Raw genomic sequence first — 24466 nt, forward strand, 5'->3', positions numbered from 1 at the left:
ATGTACCATCAAGAATACTCTGGTAGAAGTACCACTGGTACTAGGATCTTCTTTTTTCATTTTTATTTCGTTTGTAAACCTTACGATTGAATAGCTCAATTTTAGCAGTGCATTGCACAACCGAATTCAAGGATGCACACACAAACTGTGAGGAAATTTTGCTTTCTCCAAGGTTCCTATAGCACCAATCCAAGTTTCATTCATGGCAGCAGTTGTCTTGTGAAGTTGAAAAACTTCATAGCCTTGCGTAAATCTGCAAAGCCTATCACTACTTGAAAAGAATTGTGTCAGTGATGCCATTTATGAGATTTGCGCTGCCAAACTTGCAATAAAAATTCGCTGTCATTCCACCTAATTTCTTAACAAAACACCATTTTATGCATTGAGGCACGAAAGTAAATGGAACACCAATGCATTTCTCTGCAAAGTTCGGGAATTAATATCTTGAAGCTGACGTCATCCTCAGAATTCGTTCCAAGCCAGTCTGCCTTCTGAACTTTCAGACTAGAATTTGAAAACATCAATATGCGTCATAATGTAATTAGTTAAAACTTAGTTAATGAATTTTCAGTAATTCTTAGATTATGCATTTCAATTTTTTGTGCAAGTAATGTCCGCCTCTTTGTGTAGACCTGCCCATAGACTAGAACTGTGCTATCTGGTGCAGGCAAGCTCGAAAATTTTTTTTAAAGTGTTCACTGAAGCATCCGGTACATTAAAAAGGCCCTAAACCACCCCTTGGGCTTGGTGAAATAACAGTCCGCAGCTGCATATGCTGCTGGGAACATCTCAGCCAAGTTTTACTGTTGTACGCGGTGCGTGGTGCTTGCAAGCAGATCGTGAAGTCACCTTTCCTTCAATTCTCTTTTCAACAGAAGGCCTGTCCTCACTCTCTTCTAGACATACTATTTCGCCATTGGATGCACCATTTCGTCATTCCCTTAGACGGCTGCTGTTGGCCGATAGCTGACATCAAGCTGCGGTCGGCTACAGGGCATAGATACCGCGGGCGCTGCGGGGTGTCTCCACGAGTCCACTGGCTAAGCGCACTGCGGCTCGCTAAGGACAACTGCATTTGGCTCATGTTTAGCATGTTGTAGGCACCAAAGGCGGAAGGAAGTCATGGCGTCTACGTTAACGTCCAAAACGAAATTTGAACTGTGCGCCACGGTGACATTTAGAAGGCGTTATGGGCACGTCCCATTGCACCGAAGCCTTCGCATTGCAAGGCATTGAAGAAGGAACAGGAGCATAGCAGATGCTGTGTTTGATTGCCAATAGCTCCGCTTCTGCTGGACGCATTAAAGTACTTTTCGCGCCTAAGTATTTCTGAAATAGCCGGCTTTCACTTCAAGTGCCTTCCTCCACATTGATAATAAAGTGATTCAAGGCCCCTTTAAACATTTGTTCTGTTTACCTTGTAGCATTGCTCAAGTTCATTACATTTGAAAGATAGCCTGAAGAATGTCTCTTATATATATATATATATTGCGATGTTCAACAATTTTTATAAATTCAGGCCCCAGCGACAACATTAAATGTCTCTGAAATGTAAACATGCTTATGTACTTAAGACGTAGGTCCACATTAAAAAAAACCCGGTGGTGAAAATTAAGCCCGAGTTCCCCACTACAGTGTGTTCATGATCAAATCGTGATTTTGCAACATAGAACCCCAGAATATGAATATTTTATGTATATTTTTTTTTCTAAATAGATTTATGGCCTAAATTAATAATCTCCTTCGTACACCATTAGAATGGACAGCATTTATGATTGTGTCAGGGACACTGGTCAAATGACTCGTTATGTCACTGCAGGCAGCTGCTTGAGGTGCGTACAGACTCCGAGATTGTGGACCTCCTGCAGCAGCGTTGGAAAGAGCAGGGCCTCGAGGCTGTGCAGCAGCACACGTACGAGGTGCTGCTGTCATTCCCAGATTCATCACGCCCGAACCGGCTGCGTCACTTTGAGAATGCGTCTGATGCAGCAGGCGCCACTGTGGACCTGTTCTCAGAGGAGCACCGTCCCTATGTTGCCTACTGCACACCCAATGGTCCCATCAGAGTGAGTGAATCACTCTTGCTCAGGAGTCTGGGCCATAAAGTTTCCTGTATGGTTCAGCATATGGTTTTTTAGATAGTTTGCTGCATCGCTGTTGTGCTGTACGGATAGAAATTCTTGGTGGTAGTGGCTTTTGAATGGTGTCTTTCTCGGAGATCCAGGACAGCTTAATGGGACACAAAAGGAAAACACCAAATCGGTTTGCGCTGCCAAAGTACTCTTGTGGTAAGACTGTTGTGGTAAGAAGTCTACTACTATAGAGAAAGTGAAGGTCAAATTTCATTTCTTTAAATTTTGTGCTGAAACCCTAGTACCAACTACGTCAGTGTGACATTACGGATTTCAAGGTATTCTGTTGTATACAGACTACGGTGACTTGTTAAAAGTTCTCAATACTGGCCAAGTTCATTGTTTGGCTCTTTTAGAATACGGTGTGGTGCATCTTTACCGATAAAAAATTGTCTAGGCGTGAGCAGATGTCATGAAAAATCATTAGGATGGCGAGCTGGTGTAGGAACATTAAGGGGAAATTGCCATCCATCTTTTGTATTTGCATATTTTTTAGCTTACCGAGCCTCTTTTTACGGAGTTTTCTTTTTCTTTTTTTCTTTGTATTATCGAATGGTAATTTGCAAAATGGCTCAAATTATTTCTTGTCTTTATTGTCCATTTAAAGGTGCATCTGTCAAATAGCCTGCCACATTTAGTTTTATTCAGTATTATAACACCCTGTAAAATGCTGTTTTTTGTGTATGTGACAAGATTCTTTATTAAAACGAATTCTTGCCATGCCTCATATGGTTGCATGAACGGTACACCACTGGCTTGCTGTCTAATTTTGGTAGGAAGACGGGAAGGCCTGACCTCAATTGTGCCCCAGTTTGTCGCATTTTTTTCTCTCTTTGTTTATTTTTATATTAATGTATGAGGAAGCATAAATGTAATACATATTAAAGGAGAACTAACACTTTTGTGAAAATCTAATTCCAAGAGAGCTGATTAGTACAACCTTGGCTGAGCTTTAAGTCAAGCAACATTTTTAGCAAGCCAAGCGTCCCATACCTGATGGCCTATGTAGGATTAGGTATAAGGGGGCAGTATGAACATGTTGGATATTCATGATTATATTGCACTTATTGTTACACAGACGAATGATAGGGACAGCACGCGGACGTATGTAGTGCATATCAGTTTAGGCCTAATAAAGTGTGTTTTCTGAAACATGCTTTGCAAGAAACTCTTCCTTGCAAATTCTGTGTAGAAGGTACCAGTAACATTTACAGCTGATTTGGTGGTAGCACGAGAGCAGATTTATGTATAAAACAGGCGGAAAGCTTTGAATAGTTTTGAATAAAGGTAAAGGGAAAGGGGGAGGGACGTGATGTAGGCATGTGGGGTAAAGGGGTGAGTGGGGTCAGATGCTTTGACCGAACATGGTGACATTGCTGGCCATGGTGGTGTTGCTAGGCATCTCACTATTCTGTACACTCAATCAATTAGTCACTATAGTTGTGCTGCGGAGTGAAACCAAAGCCATTAAGGCTTGACCAGGGCTTTCGCCTCGTTGCACAAGGCATTGTTTTGCAACAGCAGTGGTCGTAAAAAAATGCAGCATATTCAATATGCACTGTTGAAATCTATGCAGAGCGAAGCTTTCTATAGATCCATAAGGAGTGCTGAAACACATGTTTGTGTTTATTTAGTGTGAGTGCAAAGTGAAAGCGAATGCTTTATTCTTGTTGGTGAAAAATACAATGCACCTTTGAACGCAACCAGTGTTATAGAGTTTTAAAGAGGCAAGCTGGCCATCTGCGCCATTTGTTTGGGGTACCCGACCTTCCCTGGGAGGCTCAGATGCAACCGTCCATGTGGTTGCCAGGCAGTGTAATGTATGCACAACATGAGGCCATCTCCCCTGGTGCTCTCTCTCACATCTCATTGCAGTTTCCGCATTGCGTTCCCTTCATGCTTTCTACCAGCGGCCAACGACCCGCATGCACAGGTCGGCTTCCCTCTCTACTTTCCTCTGCTGTAGGCAAAGTAGTGTGAGCCATCACTCCTAGATGGCACTGCTCTCCCACAGCAGAGTGTGAGCTCTTCGGTGAGAACACATGAGCAGCAGCAGCAGAAGGCGGCAGCCACAGTCAGCAAGAGAGGCGCAGGGGATGCGCAAAAAAAGCTTCACTTTAGAACAAGAATCTTCCACATTGTCAAACATCGTAGTAAATATTACAGTGGGTACATTTTACATGCATGTGTAACCTACAAGGAAAAATGTTTGTTGAAGGGGAACATAGCACTATTTTGTTGGAACATAGGTAATAGAGTTTAGTGCTAGGGACCATGGTTATTGAAGTGCACTAATGCTGGTTGGATGGATGCTATGAGCATCATCTTTGGAATGGGGCAGTGAGTTGCCCCACCAAGTAATGTTCTACCTATTTTAAAGAGGAAAAAAAAAGAAAAGGAAAGAAAAAAGCGTGATGAATTTCCATAACCCAACTTTCTGAACCCCTATTGTGTACTTTGTTTTTGCACACCTCCGTTGTTTGTTGTTTCCCTACTTCCAATCCCCACTTACTAATCTCTACTGCGGACATGTTTACTTTCCCTCTGCTCTTGCTGAACCCAAAGGCTTCAGCGAGGCCAGAGACGCCTAAATTGACTGCTGGGCAGGCATTTTCACATCCTATTAGAATATTCTGCATAATATCCCTATAGCTTTGCTGCAGCAAGCATGCACATGCTTCTTCTCCCTTCTTATATCTCACTTTATAAGTGCATGTTCTAAGGCATACTGATCTCGCTTCGAAAAGTAATGAGCTTCCCTTTGAGTTATCATATATTGTTTCTTTCCCAATTTCGCTTTTCCTCTTAAGTAGTTACTCATGGCAGGTTTCTTTTCCATTACCGCCACCCGTGAGATTATCTCAGCCTCTCTGTCAACCTCTTGTGCAGGGCCCCCTGGTGTACGCAGGCCGTCTGCAGGCATCCGACATAGACTGGCTGCATGGCTCTAACGTGACGCTTGATGGCAGTGTCTTGCTCGTGCGGCTTGGCACAGAGCCTTTGGGCCGGCAGCTTGCCATGGCACAACGGGTGGAGGCACGTGCTGTCCTGTTGTACCCAGACCCTCGCGAATTTCGACCACTGCCTCCAAGCTACCCCACGGAGCAGGATGGCAGTGCTGCCTGGTGGTGGCTGCCGCCTGACGGAAGCCACAGTGCCAGTCCCCTGGGTCCACTCCTGGGGGACCCGCAGACCCCCGGATACCCTGCCGTAGGTCAGTTGGAAGTCTGTCATCATCATCATCATCATAATAATTTATTTGAAGGGACACTAAAGAGAAACAATAAATCAGTTAAGACTGACAGGTATTACTTCAAAGCATCGTTGTTCCTAATTTGGTGAGAATAGGTTCATAGAAAAAATGACGGTTAAAGTTCCAATTCTTAAAGATCAAGCCGAAACCCCAGTACTGGCATTTCAGTGTGACATCACAGATTTCAAAGTATGGGTAAGTAAAGGTTTTGAAACTTGCTCAATCTACAGCTCTTTTAGGATACAATGTAGTCCATATTCACAGACAAAAAAAAAAAAGATAACTGGGCCCGAGCAGGTCTCATCGAAATCCATAATGTCACGGCAACCCGGTATAAAAAATTCAAGGCGGCCTTGCAGCCTGTTTCTCATTCTTGCAATTTTTCTTGCTTACCAAGAACCCTGTCTCGGTAACAGGAGCTCTTCTTTTTTTGGTATTGTATGAAAGTAGTATACTGCCATATTTATCTGATTCTGATGCACCCATGCATCTAATGCACACCCATTTTTTGTGGGTTAAAAAAATAAAATAAAAGTGCACCTAAATGTATTATGGGCACGCCCATCGAGGGCACGCCCTAGCTTTAGATAAGAAAAATATAGCACAAATCTTCCCCCCCTCACATTCACTATTAGAAATAACAAGACATGCAGAGTTTACCTTCACAGGAGCAGTGTTTTTTAATGAGCTTTCATGTTATTATAGCGGCACATCGTCTTCGCCATTTGCACTTCATTGGCCACAGATGCCAAGCAGACAGGGACGGTATTCTCAAGCAATCACATTTAGAGATGCTATTACTTTCACGAGACTGCATCGGACTTGTTGGCCACAGAAGTATGTGGCCGACAGCGCTCCTGGCACTCTGCGCAGATAGCGAGCTTGGCACACTTTCAAGAACGCCAACAGCCATATGTGCCGATGCATGTGGTGCCAAGTGCAGAAATAAGGGAAAAATCTGCTTTCATGTTTATATAATAACTACATACTTCTGTATGAAGCGAACTATCGTCTGCTCACGCTCTGCTCTGGCCGCACACGTAGGAATTATACTTTAGCCACCCTGCTTATCGGTGTGATAGCCGTTGGGTCTCGCTAATTTCGACTAGCTTTGAACACTCACAGAGATTGCCAGCACGTGCCAACTCCTGGCTGCCCCTGGTTAGACTCCTCGGCAGACTTCGCTTCGTAATGAGCTATTGAAAGCGCTTCAAAATGTGCAAGTTGTATGTGGCTACTATCCGTAGGTCAAGCTGGTGCAGGACAAAGCCTGTCTGCACCACGTAGCATGGCCAGACTAGAGCATTTCAGCGTGAGCGCACCCTCAAGCCCTGTTGTGCACAAAGCAAACACTGGGCATATGCATTAAAGTTGCATGTAGCTGCGGTCTAGCGTAAATACTGCGGTCACTGACAGACTGAGCACACTGCGGCTCGCTGAGGACAACCACATTTGCCGCGTCATAGGCGCCAAAATTGGAAGTACTGGCATCTACGTGAACATTCAAAATAAAATTTGAACAGCGTGCTATGGTTAATTCAGTAGGCTAGGCGTGGTCTTTACGGGCTAGTCCGCCATAGTTGGGAAATGAAAGATGCAAGCAACAGCAACAGGCTGTGAGGTTTGTCGCGCACCATCTGTCATGTAAAGACAAAACCTATCATAAAATTTTGGTGTAACAAGCTTTGACATAGATGGCACTGCTAGTGCACAGGTTTCTCACCTTAAAAAACCTCTCACCTGCTCAGGCGGGGCCAGGGGTGTGCATATTTTTTTTATTTATTCACAGTTTCCTGCAGCGCAAACAAGGTGCCAACAAGGCAAGGCACATGAGTAAAATGGGGGAGGACACTTAAAGATTTAAAGAAAGGGCTCTTGTCATTGTCGGAAGTGGAAGCAGAGCTTCCTTTGTGTTACCTGCAGTAAGAAAGAATGCAAGGAAAAAATTGGAGGATGCTTAAGCTTCGCCTTCAAGATGGCTCAAGATGCCACAAGATGGCTCTGCATGTGCACCAAGTGCAGAAGAAATGTAGCGGATACGTACTTCGCTACTCGTTTAACTGCGACTTCTGTGATTTACATGCTCATAATTACCGATATGCACCGCAGTATAATTTTCAACATCGCATTCACTAGAGGCGCTTTTGTCCTGCTTTGAACCATCGAACTCATGGCTGAGTGGTAGCGCCTCCATCTCACACTCCGGAGACCCTGGTTCGATTCCCACCCAGCTCATCTTGCAAGTTGTTTTTATTTATGAATTGCCTTCTGTGATTTTTCGCTCACGGCCAATGCTGCCGACACCGACGCCGACAACACCGGCTTTTCTGCGACACGAGCTCCTTAATGCTGTCGCGTTAAAATATTTATTGTTGCGCTTCAAGGTATCCATGCCAACGTTACTAGAGCCACCTCAGTTTCACAGCTCCACTCAAAACATGGGCACCATGGCGGTCACGAGAACTAGTGGCACTGCAATAAAGTCACGCTACCGGCAGCATTTCCGGTTGCGTGCCTTTTCCGCTGCGGCTGTGTCCCAAGTGGTGTTTTGTTGCTGCGCTTTTGTTGCATCGTGCATAAGTTGGTTCAGAGGTTTGAGTATATGGAGCTCGCACTGGTTTGCAGAGGTGTAAAGCTTTGCTTACATCAAGCATGTAATATGCCAACGTGTTTTGCTCTGGGTTGTAAAAGCTGCTACAAGTCGTCAGCTAAGTGCCATTTTTAATGCATAAGCATTCTTTGGCACCCGCCATGGTTGCTCAGTGGCTATGGTGTTAGCCTGCTGAGCATGAGGTCGCGGGATCGAATCCCGGCCACTGCGGCCGCATTTCGATGGGGACGAAATGCGAAAACACCTGTGTACTTAGATTTAGGTGCACATTAAAAAACCCCAGGTGGTCCAAATTTCTGGAGTCCTCCACTACAGCGTGCCTCATAATCAGAAAGTGGTTTTGGCACGTAAAACCCTATAATTTAAGCATTCTTTGGCAAGTATCACAGGTCCGTCACATGAAAAATGTGATATCTTGTATTTGTGCAAAAATGCATAATTTGCTAAGTTAAGACATTTAGTCGTTATAATAATGTAAATGTAGATGATTCGTAGCTTTATAAGCGATAAGAAACGATGTAAAAAAAATTTATCATAGAGAATACCCATAGAGGTATTCTATGCACAGGGGCATTGCCCGGCCAACATAGATATGGGGGTGGACCAGTGCACAATATGACTGACTTTCTGCAGGGAAATGCATAGTTTATATAAGATGTAAAGAAGCTCTCCATTTGCAGGTGGCGAGATAAACAATAATTTTTAAGATATTTTACACTATCGGGTAGTTATTTTCTTGCTTCTTCACTAATTAGCTATCCTACTTTGCCCCCCCCCCCCCCCAAGTAATCGATTGTGAACTGCCTTATCTGGCAAACGTATCTAGTCACAATTGATGTTAGACTAGCTTCGCACTATAGCACAGCCGTTGAAAGCGAAGCATAGATGTCGCTCTTAGGATTCGTGCTGTGCTTGCGAAGCTGTCACTCATAGTGAAAACCATGAACTCAAATTACAATGGCAGTATAGCCTTTCACTGGAGTAATAAATCGGCTCAGACAAATGAACGGGTGTGCAACACTAAGCTGTCGTTCTGCTGCAGCAGCAGCTTATGCGGCCAACCTGTAGCTGGGAGTGACTGCAGCACCGTTAGTTCTTGCAACCACCATGTGGGCCACATGCTTGCACTGGTCAATGTGCAGAGCTGTGAAACTGAGTTGGTTCTAGTAACGTTGACCCATGGAACACTACCTCTAGGATTTTTGTGTGTGCTGAATTTGTACAGACAGGGTGAATCACACAGTGGCACATTTCACGTGACATTCGTTTGCTGGCAACATTTTGTATGTGGAAATTTGCTGAAGTTTATGTCTCAGCTTTTTTTTACTAGTGGTATATTTTTCTTCTCTTTGCTTGTTATGTGGAGACCTTGGTTCACACATGTAATGCATTAAAGATTGTTCATGGCGAACTGCAGTCTCTCTGTACAGTCCAGGGTAGTCCAGCAAGGGATCAGAGGATAACTGTGGCATAGACAAGATTCTCAGCTGTAGCATCTCTGTGCCTTGTTTCCATCTTGGCATCAACCTTATTTAACTGTGGCCAGCAGTGAGTTTGCAAGTGCTGCATTCATTGTGCTCCTACCTGTATGTACTGATTCATGCACGTTGTGTGCAGGCGCAAAAGAAAAGTTTAATGATACAAAATGCAGAGAGATCAGCCTGAGGAACATTCCTCTAGCCAGCCGCTCTGCGCTGGGGGAAGAAGAGGGAAAGAAAGAGGGCGTGTGTGTGAGGGCATGCCATGTGTGATGCATCCTATGCTCACATGGTTACTGCACCATTGCCACATCTTGCATCAGCTTTGTGCATGCACAAGGGGCAGATGGTGGATAGGTGTTAATGTGGACTGATGGATGGCACTGCCAATCGCTGGAATAATTCTAGTGACATCGAAACATCTTGTTTGAACGTTTGTACGGTCAGACGTGTGATTGCTTAATCAACACAATTTGCCCGCATGCATACTTCAAAAACAGTTTTTTACACTGTGGTACCGTTTACGTTTTGGCTCCAGCCTGAGGCATTCCTCATTCTAACACCTAACACTGCAATCAGGCCAGTTGGTGCAAGTTCATAGTGGCAAGCAGCGTGAGCTTGACATGTACGCTGGAGCCGACAATCACAAGCACTGCTAATTAGCTCCTGATTTAGGGTGTTTGCTTCTATTTCTCCGTCAAGTTCGATTGCTCATGAGGCAAGGCACAGCCATGCCCAAAACAGTTTGACTTCCTTGCAGTGTCTGCACACCGGCTGCCTCGGGAGCAGTTGTACCTGCCTACAGTGCCAGCGCAGACCATCAGTGCCAATGTGGCTGAAATTTTGCTGCGGTAAGTGGGATGATTTGACTCAACTGTTTGACTCTTTTTGAGGACCCTTTTACTAGGCAAAGGCATCTGTCATGTGCAGTGAATGCATCTAAGTGTATAAAATGCCATCTGCTCTAAATGCTGACCCTCTAAAAGATAGTGTTGTTTAAAAAAGATAGCACTGTAGGAAAGTTCAATGTCTCTTGCACCATTCTTAATTTTTAATATCCTGATAGAAAGATGTTGACAGAATGGACGCCATAGTACAAACCCAGAGTAGAGGTGAGAATGAAATTACTCCTACTACGTCATATATCCTATATGGATTTGATTTCTAGTAGCTGGTAGGAATAATGCCCTTGACATTTCTTTGCTTGTTTTTCTGCATGATCCTCCTTACTGTGTTCATTGCCATCAGTGTCATCGTCCTCATATGATAGAAGACAAAACAGTCATCACCACATCCTCTTTCTTTTTGTTGTTGTTCTGATTAACCTTGCTTTTCTTCTATTACTGAATTTCACTAAGCAAAGTTTCATAAAACAATATCTAACATGAATGGTTTCGAAATCCCCACTAGTATAATCGCTAAATTTTGGTTATTTACCTAACAAGTGCATGCCGCAATGTTTCTGACAGCTGCAGCCACAAATGCGTTGCTGAAAAAAGTACAGTAGAACTTCGTTGATACGTTCCCCTTATGTACGTCTTCCCGGTGCCAACGCTCGCAGTCCCCAACATAAGAAATGGCCCAGTAAGTTACGCTCATTGTTTACTGGATCATACGTTCCCAGAAAACACAATTTTTCGGCCTCAATGTTCAGTACATCGCCAAACTGCAATTGTATGATACATTTTGCGGCTGCTGGATGCCATGTAAACAAGGAAATGTGCGAGGCGTGCGCAAACGAGAATAATATATAGGTGCCCGCCGCAACAGCTTCACCACAATACTCGCTCGCCCGTCTCGCATGAAAATGCTGGCATGCATACAGTTTCTCATTTTGGCACCAGCAAATCTTCTCCGGGATTGTCGGGCACAGCATTCACAGCTATCACTGCCAATCCTATTGCGATAAGCATCTTCGCCTATCTGCTCAACAGCGCGTGGTGCTGTGAGTAGCGTAGCGCACCCGCTGTAGTTGCTTAGTGGCTATGGTGTTGGGCTGCTAAGCACAAGGTCGCGGGATCGAATCCCAGCCACGGCGGCCGCATTTCGATGGGGGCGAAATGCGAAAACACCTGTGTGCTTAGAGCTAGGTGCACGTTAAAGAACCCCAGGTGGTCCAAATTTCCCGAGTCCCCCACTACGGTGTGCCTCATAATCAGAAAGTGGTTTTGGCATGTAAAACCCCATAATTTCATTTGCAATTTAAGTAGCATAGCACATACTTTTAATAGGTGACAACTGAAACTTGCCGCCGTTCCCTGCTGCAGAATGCGATCATATGTTTTCTGGCCGCTAGATGCCATGTTAACAAGAAAATGCGTGAAGCGCGCAATCAAAAACGATATATAGCCACCTGTCTCATGTGAAAAAAACGGCACGCACAGTTTCTTATTCCGGTATTAGCAAATCTATCGCCAATCTATCACCGCAGAACCTATTGTGATAAGCACCTTCACCTATCTGTTTTGCAGCGCATGGTGCGTAGTGCAATTGGCAGCGTACTGCACGCTTTTAGAAGGTGATAATCCAAATGCGCCTCCGTCCCCTGCTGCAGGTGGTGTGATGTTGGCATTATGTTTCGCTTCGGTGACATCCGGCCTCTCCCACCAGCTCGATTTCTTTTCGGTTTCCTATTGCCCTCTTAAAACACCAAGCAACAGTAAAACAACAAAACGTGTCTCGGGCTGTGGAACACCACTAGCTCGATGAGCGTCAGCATCTCGTGTCGCAATGATCCGCGCAATGCTTTGCATTACGTAGATGCAAACAATAGTCAAGTCTCTCATTTTTAGAGTTACCTTGAATCATACATTTTCCCAGTTAGTACGTATTTGCTCACACTTTTTTCCAAAACATATGAACGAGGTTCTACTGTATTTTCTTTCCATGCTGTGCTGTCTTTATAAATATTGTCCAACTCTGTTAAACCATGTTGTATAACATTTCTTTTGCCAATGTCTTAAATTTAGAGGCTGGTGAATATTCAGTTTTATATATGAATTAAATATTAGACACTACCTATTCGAATTTGTATTAGAAAAAGATTCATTCGGCATTTTCAAATATTGAAACTAATCAAATATTTCGCAACAACTGACTGACTGTTAAATTTAGCCTTGCTACTGTTCTCCGGATGGTAGACAAGGTACTGTAAACAATGATAACTTAAACAACAACAAACTTATTGGAAGCACTGTAGAAAGAAAATGGGGGGGTGCAAGGTTTATTTTCGGTTTCGCAGTGGAAGCCTGCATGACAACCTGCAATTTTTGCTTTTAGCCTCTTATTTAATGTTTTTGGCAGTCTATCTGTAGTGTAGCAGTTTTGTCTTTTACACTACAACCAATGGTGCTATCCTTGCAACGAGACTTTTAACATATGTCTACAATACACAAGTTCTTCAGAAGCTCTCTCTTTTCCTTTTCCTCTACTTCTGATCTGTTTTTGGCAACCATTTACTTTGTGGTTTTGGAAAACTAGTTTTACAGCAGCCTATCATTCTTAGAAAGCTTGTTTGCAACCAGGCTAGTCTGAAGTTAAGAGCTTATTTGTTCACTTATAACGATAAGTGATCCTGGGTTTAAAACTTGTGGGGTTCTCACCCGTGCTCTTGGGACAAAGGAACGACAACGCAGTAGTACAAACAGTCACAAGGGCATTTATTGCACCTTTCATAGACTAATCTCTGCTAGCCGAGTTGCTATCCACAAAACATGCCGATGGGCACACAACAAATCGAGGAAGTCCAACTCACCGCAACTGGATAGCGAGCGAATGGGTTTGTCCCATGCTTGACACCAACACCTGGTCATTCGCGTGTATGGTCACGCAAACAGTGGCGCATTCAAACAATTGTGTTTGTCTATTCCGGTGTATGCCACATGAAATGGTCTCGCAGAAGCATGAATCGGCACACGCACGGAACGTCTGTTCCACTTGCCGACCCGGAGCCAAAGAGGAAAAGCTTACTCCCTGTCACTCCCGACCAACGCTGCCATTAGATGGCGCTAGCAGCTCCACACTTGTGCCATTTCTCGTAATGCGCTGCAAACAGACCAACTGCCGCTGGCACTAAGCTATGCGGAGAAGTCGGATAACAAGAGACGAGAGACATGCGGGGAAAACAACTTATCAGGGGTCGCGTGAGAGTAGTGCATCCCCATAAATTGAACCTAATTTTCTGTGATAGCTGTCTTTCTTTCCCTTTTTTTTTTTCGGTATCCAGTGCAAGCATGCTACCTATTTATATAGATATTGCTGCTCTAAATATATGCGTCTGCATTTCACTATTCGATACTCTATTTAATATTCGATACCTACTATTCGTGTTAAATTTGTATTCAATAAAAGTGATGTTTGCCCACATCTACTTAAATTTCTTCGCTCCTGAGAAATAAAAAAAGAGAGAGAAAGTGAAAAGAAAGAAATTAGAAGCTCATGGCAGTTTACTCCTTTATTCTATCAGTGAACTTTTATTTTAAAGCTATAACTTTCTTTAGCTACTTCCCCGTTAGATTAAGGTACATTTTAAAGAGCCCTAGGTGGTCAAAATCAACCCTTTCCCTGCCTCAAAAAAAAAAAAAAGAAAATTTTGCCATATTTACTGGAATTTGTTTTCCACTCAGATTGTAGAGTTTTTTTGTTTTTTTTCTGAATAAGACAGCACCATTATGTCAATTCGATCAGGTTCCTTCATTTCACAAATTGCCTAAAAAGACAGTTTGAAGAAGGCTTCACTGTGTGACCCTAGCGTCTTGCAAAAAGCATTTTGTAGGGCTCGATACTTTATGAAAAAAGAGAATACGAAAAAAGAAAAACCGAAACCATGCAAAAGCATGCACATGAATAGTGGCTACTTTTCCACAGGCCGTTAGTAGGCCGTCTTCGTATGGTAGAATCATGGGCATCCGCAAGGTCCTCCGGTCCATCCCCAGAATTGTTGTCATCAGACTCCTCAGATAAGAACACAGCACTTCCTGTTCGATGCAAAACTTTCGTTTTTTTGCAGGCACATGGGGGGACCACCGGTCACTGCGCAGATGCAGGGCTCCTTGGCTGGTGAGGGTGGTGCCGCCCTTGGCGCTGGGCCAGGCCCTGTTGAGGTCGAGCTGCAGTTGCACAACATGCTGCGAAACCATTCTGTGTTTGACCTGGTTGGGTATGTGCGTGGACTCGTCGAGCCCGACCGCTACGTGCTGGTGGGTGCTGGCCGCGATGCATGGGGTGACTCGGACATTGGCAGCACGGCCCTGCTGCTCGAACTGAGTGCAGCCTTTGGAAAGCTCCTCCAGGAAGGTAAATGCCCTCTAACTATTGTGGTTTTTAGACAGAAGCTTCATGTTGGGAGCTCTTAAATTGATACATGAGAAAGGAGTAGTTGTGTCACCTGACATCCACTGAAATGATTTAGGGGAGGTTTGTTGCATTACCAAGAAGTGAGAATCTTCCGACTGTTGGATGAAACATTCCAATTTAGTCAACCAATTTTATATACACCCACCGTGGTTGCTCAGTGGCTATAGTGTTGTGCTGCTGAGCACGAGGTCGCGGGATTGAATCCAGGCCATGGCGGCCGCATTTTGATGGAGGCGAAATGCGAAAACACTCGTGTACTTAGATTTAGGTGCATGTTAAAGAACCCCAGGTGGTATAAATTTCCAGTGTCCCCCACTAAGGCGTGCCTCATAATCAGAAAGTGGTTTTGGCACGTAAAAACCAAATTAATAAAATTAATTAATTAACACCAATTTTATATACAATAATTGCCAAATATATGTGGGAAAGGAAAGGAAGCCTCTAGTTTACATCTCTATAACTTGGCAATGATAAAAGAATATCGTAATTCTGTAAACTGCATTAATTTTTACATCAGTGCAAGCAAAACTGGTCTGTTATGCACTGCTCTCAAAGACGTGACTTATTTAGGATTAATACTTTTGTAAAGCTTGCATAAATGATGTGACAATTGCATGTGGGTCGCTAACTATGACATGACATTTGTCCACGTTAGATGACCCAGTGGATAAAGCTTACAGAATTGTAACCTTTATTCTTGGTTCAATGTAACGAAACTGTATATTTTGGGTATTAGTTCCTTTCTTTCTTTTTTTTTTTTTAGTTTGCAAATATTCCGTAATTTCTGTAAAAAAAATATAAATTCTGCTTTCAATAGCCAGTACAATTTAGCTTTCTCTATTAAATGCTGCAAATTTCATTTAAACAGTTAAGCAGCTTTACAAGGACTTATGCACTTATGAATATGCACTAAAATTGAATACTTCACTGATGCCATGGTGGAAAAATGCAGGCTGGCGACCTCGCCGCACTGTCATCTTCTGCAGCTGGGCTGCGGAAGAATTCCAGTCCGTGGGTGTCGTCGAGTGGCTTGAGGTAGGACATTCTGGTGGATCATTCATTTTCTGTGATAATGTTATTGCCACAAGTACAGTATAATTCAATTAATTTGACTCCTGTTAATTCAAATCTTAGGCTAATTCGCTTGTACCAACAGGTCCCGGCCAGCGACCGCTCATTTTAATGTGAATAGCATTCTTGGCATTGTCAGACCAGTTTTCTTTCCGGCTATCTGTCAAACCTTTTTTGTTGGTCGATCCTGAATTGGGTGTAGCAAAATGTAGGCCGGTTCTGAAGGAAATTGCAGTCTAAAAATGTTGGCCTAACTTCATTTGCAGTGCTCTTCTATTTAAAAAAATAAGTAAGTAAAGAATACTTTAAAATTTCTTCAAATTCATTTTCCTTGAAAAGAATGCTATTTATATACTTGGATATTCATTGTAGATGAATTTCTGGCCAAATTTTGAGGGAGCAAGGCTTTCATTATCTCAATCCTGAAATTGTCCCTCACCGGATAATTCAAACTCGAATGATCCGACTGAGAATGATGAAAGTGCACACTAAATGTAAATAAATTTACCCTCTGTAAAGCTGCAGATTTCATTCTTTTCCAATTGCCAGAATTGGAGGCACACTAAATTGTCCCTTTTATAAAATTCGGTGTGTGTTAGATATGGGTGGACATTGTTTTCTGCTTCAAGCCCATAGAAGATATGTGCAAAGAAGGGGTTCATTAGAATCTAATAAATATTGCCAAGTGAAGCAGTCCTATGTTCACTGGTAGGAAGCACAGCCAGGAGGTAGTACTCTTGTGGGGGGAGAGAGAGATGTCAGGTTCGTTTATTGAGGAAATGTCGTTAGCACCTGTGCAGTGTGAGGTGTGATGGCGTGCCTTGTGTCTCCAGGAGAACCTCAAGCTGCTCCACGGCCGTGTAGTGGCCTACATTGACCTTGGCCAACCTGTCCTTGGGTCCACTTCGCTAAGTGTGGCGGCCTCCCCTCTCCTCTACCATGCAGTCTTCAATGCCACCCGGCAGGTGAGGAGGCACATGGTTGACTCTTCTGCAAAGGGGGTCTGAGGTTACTGGAAGAGCAGTGTGGTAGAAAGACGCTAAAAGGGAAACCCTAAAGCAGTTCAACTCTTTCCACTTTGTGCTATTTTCCTGAATTCTGACCAAAAATTGGCAAACTATATGGTGGCAACCCTAGTTGCCGACATGTGTTGCCTCCTCAGAAAGCATAAGTTTTCTTTCGATACATTATGGGCTGCCATCTACGAAAATCCAAACTAAGCCCCAAGACAAGGCTAGGCTCATCCGTGGCATTGCTAGACAATGCCAAGTACTGCTTGCTTGACTCATCTTTGGCTGTTTATTTTACCCAAAATCCACGGACGAACCCAGCTCTTCCAAGGCACAGGAGGGATGAAGTATTCTTTAAAAACTTTATTTTCATCAAATTTGCACTAGGCGATTGTTTACTACAAGAAAAAATGTTAAAACCTATAGTTTGGGAATATCACGTCAAAACACCAGTGCCAGTATTTCAGTGTGACATCAGATTTTCAAGTAGTTTCTCAAATTTTGTGCATTGAGCCACAGTAAAAGATATTAAAATGTGCAAAAGTTTGGTCCTTTGCTCCTTCAGAAAACAAAGTAGTCCATCTTTACTGACCAAAAATGAACCAGGCCCAAGCAGATGCCGTCAAAATCCATAACCTCGCAGCAAAGTGCAGGAAATTCAAGGTTGTGTTGCCTTGAATTGAATAATGCTATAAACTCGTAAATATATGCAACCTTACTTGCTTATTTCGAAAGTTAGGCCATTTTCTTAAAATTTCATTTGCTTATTTTACACGCCTAGTGCAGATGCTCAATCGCTATGGCATTGGGCTGAGGACCACGAGGTTGCAGGTTTGATTTGCCATTTGTCAAAAGCGCTTGTGTACCATGCTTTGAGTGAACATTGAACAGTCAGGTGGTAAAAATTAACCTGGGATCCTCCACTACAGTGTCCTTTATAACTCGCTGTGCAGCATCTGTGCATTAAAGCCCGCAATTTTTAAAACGTTATGCAAATTTTATTGACCTCACTTTCTGGAAAGCTTTGCAATGATTTAGTTCCTCTGATTTTGCCAAAGGGTATCAATGGCTTCTGCATGATTTTAATATATCTAATAAGACCAACCTTATTTTTCTGTATACCATAGAATGAGAGTTTGGAGACTTCGTACTTGGCACCTAGAAGAGTTATTCTCAGTGACTCTCCTTGTGCACGGTGCGTGCAGGTGCCAGCTGGCGGTGACGGCTCACGCAGCGTATACGAGCAGTGGGTGGCCACCTTCCCCAAGCACCGCAATGCTTCGCGACTTCTGTTCCCTCCTCCGAGTGGCTCTTCTGCGGCACCCCCTGTGCACCTTGAGGAAGGAGAGGAGTGGGACTCCTTCAGTGTGGAGCCCCTGGACCTGCTGACCAACTACAGACAGGCCGCCATGCTTCCTGTGCGACCAGCGTGAGTGCACCTCACTTACATAGGGGCTCGCAAAACTTGTGCAACATCAAGGCCTCTAGGGGTAACAAAGGAAACCCTCATGTATGGCCATCAAAGGCCGACTGCACCGAAATTTTACTTTGGCTAAATTCATTATAAATGAGTAGCATATACCACTGAAGCAATCTTGTCAGAGCCACAGCACTGCGAATTGCATAATTTATTAGTAGCCTCTAAACAGTACCTAAGCAGACGATGCATGCACCTGGTGGTTAACAGTGTGGGGATGCGCGACTCGCGCGCGTCCCCAGATATCTTGTTTTCCCCCATCTCCTGCAATCCCGCTTCGCTGCGTGGTCTGTGTGACGCCCGCGGCGGTCGATGTGGTTGAAGCGCAGCGCGAGAGATGGCGTGAGTGTTGCGCTGCTACTGGCGGGGTTACTTGGGTGTGGGAGCGGAAGGCGCTCTCTCTTGGATTTGGGACCGCAAGCGGTACGGACGTGCCATGCCGCGCGTGCGCCGACCCATGCTTCTGCGAGACCGTCTCGCATGGCCGCCTTGGAATGCGCCACCGTTTGCGTGACAGTACGCGCGAACGACCAGGCGTTGGGATCCAGCATGGGGCGAACATATTCGCTAGCTATCCAGTCGCGGTGAGTCGGACTTCTAGATTTGTCGCGGCCCATCGGCATGTTTTGTGGATAGCCACTCGGCTAGCAGGCATTGATCTATGAAAGGTGCAATAAATGCCCTCGTGATTGTTTGCACTACTGTGCTGTCGTTACTTTGTCCCAAGAGTACGGGAGGAGAACCCCACAACGGCTACAACGTTAGTCCCAGCACACCTCCTTCGCAGCTCTTAAGCGAAGCTTTCTTGCCGAGTTCCAGGCACTTTTTCGTTGGCCTCTAATGCCAAACGTGCTTAGCAGGGTGGCGCCACCTAGGAGCTATGCAGCGAAGAAGTATTTTGTGAGTTTACTGTTTCAAGCACGGAGGAAAGAAGGCATAAGAGAGGCCCTGGCTAGCCCAGATCTGTTGAGTGTGTGGTAGAAGTAACATGGTGTTTTTTGCAAAGGGACACTCAAGGTGTTGTGCCAAACATCAACGTTGCCATAGCAGCCGCACTCCTTAAGCTCTCGCTGCTGCTCTCTGCCTCTGAAAAAGTGAGATAAGATTTTTTGGCGCATGTCTTTCTCGCAGCACATTCTGTTCGAGAGACAAACTGACTTTGCAATGTGGTGTGTAAGCTTGAAAGTTGTGTGTTGAGTATGTGAGTGTCAGCCAGCAACAGACACGCTCACGTAATTACGGCACTGGTCTTTGTCGTCTTCAATGTGCCATAGAAAAACACAGGAGCACGTCTGCTTCACTAAATCTGTTACAGAAGTTTTGTAGGCTTTGTTCTGACGTGCATCAGCAGCACACACTTCAGGTAGCTCACAGCAATGCAAGTTCAAAGCTCGCGCCTATCTGCTCTGGCGAGCTGATTGGAGGTGCAAAGGAAGATAGCACAGGATGGCTGCACTTCTGGCTTCAAAGACATGACTTCATGGCCTCTCCTATTTTGTTTCCTTCCTCCATGTGCTTTCATACAATAATTACTAGAGGCAACTGTGGTGCTAGTGTCAATGGAAGTTGCAAGCAATGTAATCGAGCCAGCATGGGCATGATGGTTAGTACATCGATTTGCCTACACTTCATCCTTTTGGCTTTGAACTGCCTTGTGACTTGGCAAACTCGTAATCTTCAACAATGTACAGTGTTATAAATAATTAAATAAACATGAATAAAATTGTCTAATGGAACGATTCGAACACTGGGAGCACACAAGCCTGATATTGAAACGATTACACCACAGAAACATGCATTGACAAGCGGCATAGAGCGCCCTTACTCAAGGGCAAGCCAGCGCATTGAGATGCTTGGCACGTTTCTATCTGCAGTTGCACTAGAAGAAACCAACATATTAGAAACACCACAAGTGCAACACGATACTACGGAAGCCACTGAAAACTTACACACACGTGCACACACGCACACACACACACACACACACACACACACACACACACACACACACACAGAGAGAGTCTAACCTCGTGAATACGTAGTCGGCCGGGAACGACGTTTAGGTACGCACTAAACTATGTACGAATTAACCGCCTGTGCCACTTTAGAAGCTACTTACCGGCCAGAAAATCACTACGTCACGATGCTCTCCAACTCGCACACTCAGGCTTTGTTTGTAGGTAGGCAGCAAAAAATCGGCGATCTTTACTTGTCGCCATGTTGTCCTTGCCGCGACCCCTTCAAACTTGGTAAGACCGCAAGCGAGTTTGTCCACAAGGCCCCGCTTCTCTGCAAAAGCTTGCATGACGCTCAAAGCACGTGCCGCATCAGATAATGAAGGGCCGTCGTCCACTTCCACATCGTCGTCGTCATCACTTTCGCTTGAAGATGGGCGAGGTGCAACGGTAGCAACACTGTCGCTATCCGAGAATTCCGAGGATGTAACAACGTCGACTTTTCAGTAACATAAACACGACACGCCGCAGCAAAGACCTTTGAACCCCACGACAACACCACAACCGCAAACACACTGGTGGATTGAAGAAAAAGAATTCATACAGGAACTTCTCAGGGAGTCGTCTAAGTATATATAAGCATTGTGCCACTTGCTCATCTCCATGCAGCCCGGTGTCATTGTCAATGTTATGAGACTTGATCCGGCCAGCACAAACAAACGACAGTGCTGTGGTGACACGAACTGGTGCGGGCGGCGGCGCAAGGTGCATTGATAATGCAAGAAAAGTACCGCAGGTGGCGGCACCCAGTGTGCTGATGATGTTCCGATCGTTATAAGCCATTATCGCTCATTAGCGCCTTATCCAGCTGCATCTAACCATTATGAGCTGTGATCAAACGTACACGAGCCAGTGCCTGCGTACATGGCACAGCCGCATGTACCATATATTGAAAACAATGTGTGCTTTTAGTCAGCCGACTTGTTGCGGCAGCCCTGGTATCTATGCTAGGCAGCAGGCCGGAGCTACATGCAACTGTAGTGTGTATGTGCAGCATTTGTTTCGTGCGCTACAGGGCTCGAGTGCACAAACCAGCTTGACCAACAGGTCAATAGCTAAACACCGCTATCAATAGATAAATACAAAGCGAAGTCTGCTAAGGCGTCTAACCAGGAGTGGCCAGGAGGGAGTGCGTACTGGCAAGTGGGTTTGAGGTCTGACCTTAAGTTTCGCGTAGTTCAAGGCTAGTTGATTGTTCAAAAGTACTAGTCAAAATTAGCTAGACCAGGCGACTATGACACCGATAAGCAGGATGGCCAAAGTTTAATTCCTATGCAGGCGGTGTTCACACACAGCCCGCAAGTATCAAAGAGGGTGTATGACTTTCAGTTGGGAGTACACATTTGTGTGTCCCATCCATCTCATTGTCCTGGGTTTTTTTTTTTTTTTTTTTTATGCCATTTACAAGTAAGCTAATCCCTGCTGTATTTTCTTTGGTGTGGAATGCTGCCAAACAGCGCAGCAGTACACCACAATAACCCACCGACATGCTCTTTTGCAGAGTGCGGGCTATGGATGTCGAAGGCAGCTATGCGGCCTTCTTCTCCCAGGCAGGCATTCCAGTGGTGCAGATGAGCTACGTAGACGACATCCTTCAGAAGGTGAGTGGCCGATGGTGAGGAAGCACCACCGCCTTGCCTGATCTTGGCAAGCTTTATGGCACTCATTACTCATTATAAGCCATTATTGCTCAGTACGAACAGCTTTCGTCAAGCTGTTCATACAGCTTTTAGCCCAGGTGACCATCCAGATACTTGCTGGAGAATAAAATATTTCTTACCATTATGACCCGTGATCAAGCGTACACCGGCGGTGCCTGCGTACAGTAGAACCCCATTGTTACGTTCCTCACTGCTGCGTTTTCCCGGCTGCTACGTCGTTTTCATCCGGTCCCGGCATAGCTTCCATAGGATCCAATGTATAAGAAACCCCGCTGTTACGTAGTAGCTGTGAAAACATTCCCGCATGATGCGTCGCAACCCGAACCCGCCTGGGCTAAAGTAGGCAACGCGCTCCAACCGCCATTTTGGCTTTTGACGAGTTTTGACCGGGCTTGGCCGGGCTTGGCTATGGAACTGGCTGCAAGAAGCCGCATGCCAGTTCGAGAGGCCGCCACTAGGTGGCCATTCGTGAAAAATGCTCTCACTATCATCACTGTGATTACGGTCACCGCATGGTTTGTTGGACGGGTCGACTCACGGAGGAAGGAAACTCAGGAGAGGCCCTGACGTCACTCTTTGTGAAGCTATAGCTAAAGGGAAGCCGGAAGTTGGCGTTGCTCATGGCGTAGCTCTGCCTATCGGGCCAGCTCTCCTCTCTTGTTTACATGTCTCGCGAAACCACGCCGCGCTGCGCGCAACCGGGCTGCTCGGACGCGGGCGCTGTGCAGAAATACTAAACAATCATTAGCACGTTAGCATGGTTATGCCAAAGAGGGCAAAAATTTCCCAGATATTCCTTCGTCCGTTGCCATTGCCGTGGCGCGGTGACGACGAGGAGCACGAGCCGCATGATGCCGGGGAGTTGCCAAATCCTAACTTTGGAGAAGCCATCACGGCTCTGGACCTCCGCAGGTACGTCGCACCTCACAGCGACGCTGACAGCAATGCGGCCTTCCAGGCTATTGAGAAACGTGTGGTGATTTCTAGCAAGCGAAAGAAATGGCAAGCCACCATCCTAGACTTTTTGAAATTCTAAGCGCACTCTGTGGAAATAAATTGTCTATAGTTGAAGCTGCACTTTTTTCATTCATTTTCGGAGCTTTCCTCACTGTTGCGTTTTCCCGGCTGTTACGTTTTTTTCCTCGGTCCGGTGAAAAACGTATGAACGGGGTTCCACTATGGCATGGCGGCGCGGACCGTATCTTCAAAACGATCTGTGATGCAGAGAATGCCGACTGTTAATAGCTCTGCACGCTGAAGAGAGAATCGTGGGCCCACATCTTGAAAGTGATCTGCGAAAAGGGCAGGGTGCTGCTTGTGCCAAAAGCTTCATGAGCGCTGTGTTCTCGCCGCCTCGTTAGCGTTGAAGTGACAGGCAATGTGAAGTTACAAGTTGCTCGCTGCTGCAGGCTTCATCTTTAAAGCGGTTGTCTTACGGGATGGACGGTTGGAGGGACATTTTTCTCATTAGATAAGCATAGAAATGCCTATGCATCTAAAAAAGAAATGTGCTTTTGCGCGGTTACTACTTGGATTGGATTGGGTTCGACTGCGACAGCGAATTCGCACCCCTACCAGCAGCTTCTGGGCATTACAGGAAGCCAATATCAAAGGCCATGCTTTTGTGCGCTGCATTCGCGAACATCTGTATGAGCAGGACGTCGGTTGCCATGTTTTAATGTCACTATCGCTGGCAGCTGTTGTTCGGGTATCGCAACTCGAGAATCGGAACGTCTGTGTGCATGAGATTTTGCCGATTTAGTGCCTGTGTATGTAGAAGAAGAAAGAAAATAGTACACACTCAGTGTTTCGTGGGCACTGAGTGACTACGGCTTAAAGGGAAGCTGAAACACTTTTCGAAAAAAATGAGTTCCCCGCGGCATTGTACAGTTTTGAGTCCACTCAACACGAATATCTCGTTTAAAAAGGGCAGAAACAAACGCGAGCGGCTGTTTTTCTGCAAGAAAACGCGCACCAGCACCTCAGGGTATCGCGCGAACGCCGCTGTTGCCCATGATTGGTCGGGACCACTGTGACATCATTCACGGGGATCGCCGGTCGGCGCCGCCGTTTCAGAGCGTAGCACGCTGTTCTGTTCTGACTAGACAGCTGAGTTGTAAGCATTATGGGGCACCCGCCGTGGTTGCTCAGTGGCTATGGTGTTGGGCTGCTGAGCACGAGGTCGCGGGATCGAATCCCGGCCACGGCGGCCGCATTTCGATGGGGGCGAAATGCGAAAACACCCGTGTGCTTAGATTTAGGTGCACGTTAAAGAACCCCAGGTGGTCCAAATTTCCGGAGTCCTCCACTACGGCGTGCCTCATAATCAGAAAGTGGTTTTGGCACGTAAAACCCCAAATATTATTATTATTAAGCATTATGGGACGTTCTTGCTATCTCGGA

General features: G+C 45.2%; 1 protein-coding gene across 1 annotated transcript in view; it reads left to right on the forward strand.

Annotated features, from left to right (window-relative positions):
• LOC142563083 (putative N-acetylated-alpha-linked acidic dipeptidase) overlaps nucleotides 1–24466 on the forward strand; it is a 51041-nt gene that overhangs the window by 3525 nt on the left and 23050 nt on the right. The window contains exons 2-9 of the mRNA XM_075673602.1: nucleotides 1820–2066; nucleotides 5022–5346; nucleotides 10235–10325; nucleotides 14483–14769; nucleotides 15782–15864; nucleotides 16734–16865; nucleotides 18116–18339; nucleotides 21904–22003. Coding sequence (XP_075529717.1) covers nucleotides 1820–2066; nucleotides 5022–5346; nucleotides 10235–10325; nucleotides 14483–14769; nucleotides 15782–15864; nucleotides 16734–16865; nucleotides 18116–18339; nucleotides 21904–22003 — 1489 coding nt within the window. The remainder of the gene's footprint in view (nucleotides 1–1819; nucleotides 2067–5021; nucleotides 5347–10234; nucleotides 10326–14482; nucleotides 14770–15781; nucleotides 15865–16733; nucleotides 16866–18115; nucleotides 18340–21903; nucleotides 22004–24466) is intronic.

Source organism: Dermacentor variabilis, chromosome 11 (assembly GCF_050947875.1).
Source record: "Dermacentor variabilis isolate Ectoservices chromosome 11, ASM5094787v1, whole genome shotgun sequence".
NCBI lineage: Eukaryota > Metazoa > Arthropoda > Arachnida > Ixodida > Ixodidae > Dermacentor > Dermacentor variabilis.